Source organism: Papilio xuthus, unplaced genomic scaffold, assembly GCF_000836235.2.
Source record: "Papilio xuthus unplaced genomic scaffold, Pxut_1.1 DF826159.1, whole genome shotgun sequence".
In the NCBI taxonomy this organism is placed as follows: Eukaryota; Metazoa; Arthropoda; class Insecta; order Lepidoptera; family Papilionidae; genus Papilio; species Papilio xuthus.
In genome coordinates this window covers 150,491-153,144 of record NW_013532490.1, presented here as the reverse complement: position 1 = coordinate 153,144, position 2,654 = coordinate 150,491, and the positions used below count along the sequence as shown (strand labels likewise).

The following is a 2,654-nucleotide window of genomic DNA, read 5'->3' as shown; positions in this document are numbered from 1 at the left end:
GTGGGGGCGGGGCCAGCGTGCTGCTGGTGTCAGCGCGCTACGCCCGGGACCTGCACGCTGCGGTCAGAGCTGGACTCACATTCGCCACACGGATGAGGATAGCCTGCGATATTGTTGACGGTCAGTACACATACGAGCAGATGGTCACACCTGAAACTGGATAACACTTCTGCTTTTCTAATAATTGAATTTTAAATAAGTTCATACTTTTTATCCCTTTCGTCCCTTTAATCTATAAAAGATAGCTTTTGCCCGCGACATTGTTCTTCCAGGCTATGTTTTACATCTAAGACAAACAAAAATCCTTTGAGTCGTTCTGTTATAAGTAAGAATGAAGAGTAGTGTGTATGTGTGTGTGTAGGCATCAGATACCTGCACTCGCTGGGGCTGGTGCACCGCGACATCAAGATGAAGAACGTGCTGCTGGACGGGAGCGGACGCGCCGCGCTCTCTGACCTGGGGTTCTGCGCGGCGGAGGCGCTCATCTCCGGCTCGGTGGTGGGCACGCCGGTGCACATGGCGCCCGAGCTGCTGCACGGAGACTACGACGCCGCCGTCGATGTCTACGCCTTCGGGATACTCTTCTGGTATCTATCTCTCTCCCTCTCTCCCTCTCTCCCTCGCACTCCATACTTCATAGTTACGCTGCTGTATCATAGATGGCGCTGTAACGCATTCTTATTTCTTATAAGAATACGAGTTCAATTGCCTAATTTTAGAATTTGTTTAAGCAAATATAATCTTGTGTATTTTCTTAAAATTTGTTATATTTATAACTTACATTCATAATTATTTTGCATATTTATTAATAAATCCTCGCAAAATTAAAACAAAACGTAATTAGTAACCTATGTGTTCTTCCGGGCTATGTTCTACGCCCATGCCAATTTTCTGGACTTACCTTCTAATAAATATCCATCCATCCAAACATTCGCATTTGTAATATTAGTAAGATTTTTATCATGGAATTTAGTCGTCGTAGCAAGATATGTTTATAATTGTGTAGGTACGTGTGCGCGGGCAACATCAAGCTGCCGGCCGCATTCGAGGACTTCCAGAACAAGGAGCAGCTCTGGAGCAAAGTGAAGCGAGGTACATACACTTACATGTTGCTTAGCTTTACTCTCAACATTTTCACAGCGCCATCTAGCGACATGTTTTCTTACTAAAACAAAATTATAATCAGTCTTTTAAAATAAATTTGTTTATTACACTTTAGTAAAAATTCAATAATATTTTTTCTTCATTTAATATTGTGCAGGTTTACGTCCCGAAAGGTTGCCCCACTTCACAGACGAGTGCTGGGATGTGATGCAGTCGTGCTGGGCCTCCGAGCCCTCACAGAGGGCGCTGCTGGGCGACGTCCGCCCCAAGCTGGAGGCCATCCTCCAGCAGGCTCTCAGAGACGAGGCACTCCAGGAGCAGGCCCTCAGGGAGCAGGGTGACGACCCACACAGGAGACACAAGGACTACGACTCTGACGACAGCCTTTATATGACCGGGATACAGAAGAATGATAAATTATAAGCTTTATGTCCTTGAAATAAGGATCTTTTTCGATTGATACGAAAAATACGAATACAGAATTATATTATGAAAAAAGAATCGAGAACATAGTGAGAAAATGAACTTTATGGCTTAAAGAATAAAGTAGTTTTAAATAAATCTGTGATGGTTGTTACATCGAGTGATTGATGAAGTGGCTGATATTAAAAAAGGAAGTTTATGACTTTAACTAGAAGGATCACTTTCGTGTGTTATCAATGAATTGTTTCTGAAAGTGAAATTATTGAATAAGGAAGTGAATCTGTGATTATATATTTCTTGTTACATTAAATAGAATACAAGATAAAGTTATTTAAGTTTTTATTTACTTTCTTTCTAAGTTAAATCATGTTAAATATTGACTTTGTTTTAAGTTCATTTTGACAAACTTATTTGAGTCAAAACTTTTTTAATTGTTTTTAAATATAAGAAACTTTTATAATTTTATCAGTTTTAGTTATTTTTTGGAAATTATCAAATTTAAACAGAAGATGTCAGTCAGACGTAAATTGGCACAAAAAGACCAAAATTAAGCTTTAGTATATTTTAAATATGACTGTTTTTGTTTCGTTTAAGATTCTCGTTACTTTTTAATATAATAAATATTTTGTCAAAAGCAAACAAACATATCTCTTCTTTTAAGATTTCAATATTTTAATTCTCAAAAATGCCAAATGAAAATGAAAAAGTATTATAAAGTGAACATTTGAACAAACTCGTCACAAAATTGTACCTAAATTGATTAAGATTATTTGCGTTTTCTATAAATGTTGTATATAATATTTGTAACTTGTGTACAGATTGAGAATAATAAACTTATTTTGTATCTTTTAAGTGTTTTATTACTTATTTTTACTTTGCCTTACTTATTTAAAACTTAAAGTTTTTATTTCTCACGTAATTTCTAACACAAATGATTTCGCATATAGAAGTAGTTAAAACTTTTTTCTTTGCCTAGGTCTAAATCGTCACTCGTTTTACTAATTTGAGAATATTTCGATGAGTGTTGAAATGAATGGGGAAATTATTATTTTTGTATTTTGTTGAATTTCCGGATAATTTTAACGTTTATTTTTAACCACAGGGCATTATTTTGATTTACAGTATTG

General features: G+C 36.6%; 1 protein-coding gene across 1 annotated transcript in view; it reads left to right on the top strand.

Annotated features, from left to right (window-relative positions):
- The window catches only part of LOC106123060 (dual serine/threonine and tyrosine protein kinase), a 7,749-nt gene extending 5,484 nt beyond the window's left edge, over positions 1-2,265 (top strand). Inside the window, 4 exon segments of the mRNA XM_013319194.1 lie at positions 1-120; positions 362-587; positions 1,007-1,092; positions 1,262-2,265. The exon segment at positions 1-120 is cut by the window's left edge and continues 1 nt beyond it. Coding sequence (XP_013174648.1) covers positions 1-120; positions 362-587; positions 1,007-1,092; positions 1,262-1,527 — 698 coding nt within the window. The 3' untranslated portion in view covers positions 1,528-2,265.
- The last annotated feature ends 389 nt before the right edge of the window (positions 2,266-2,654 follow it).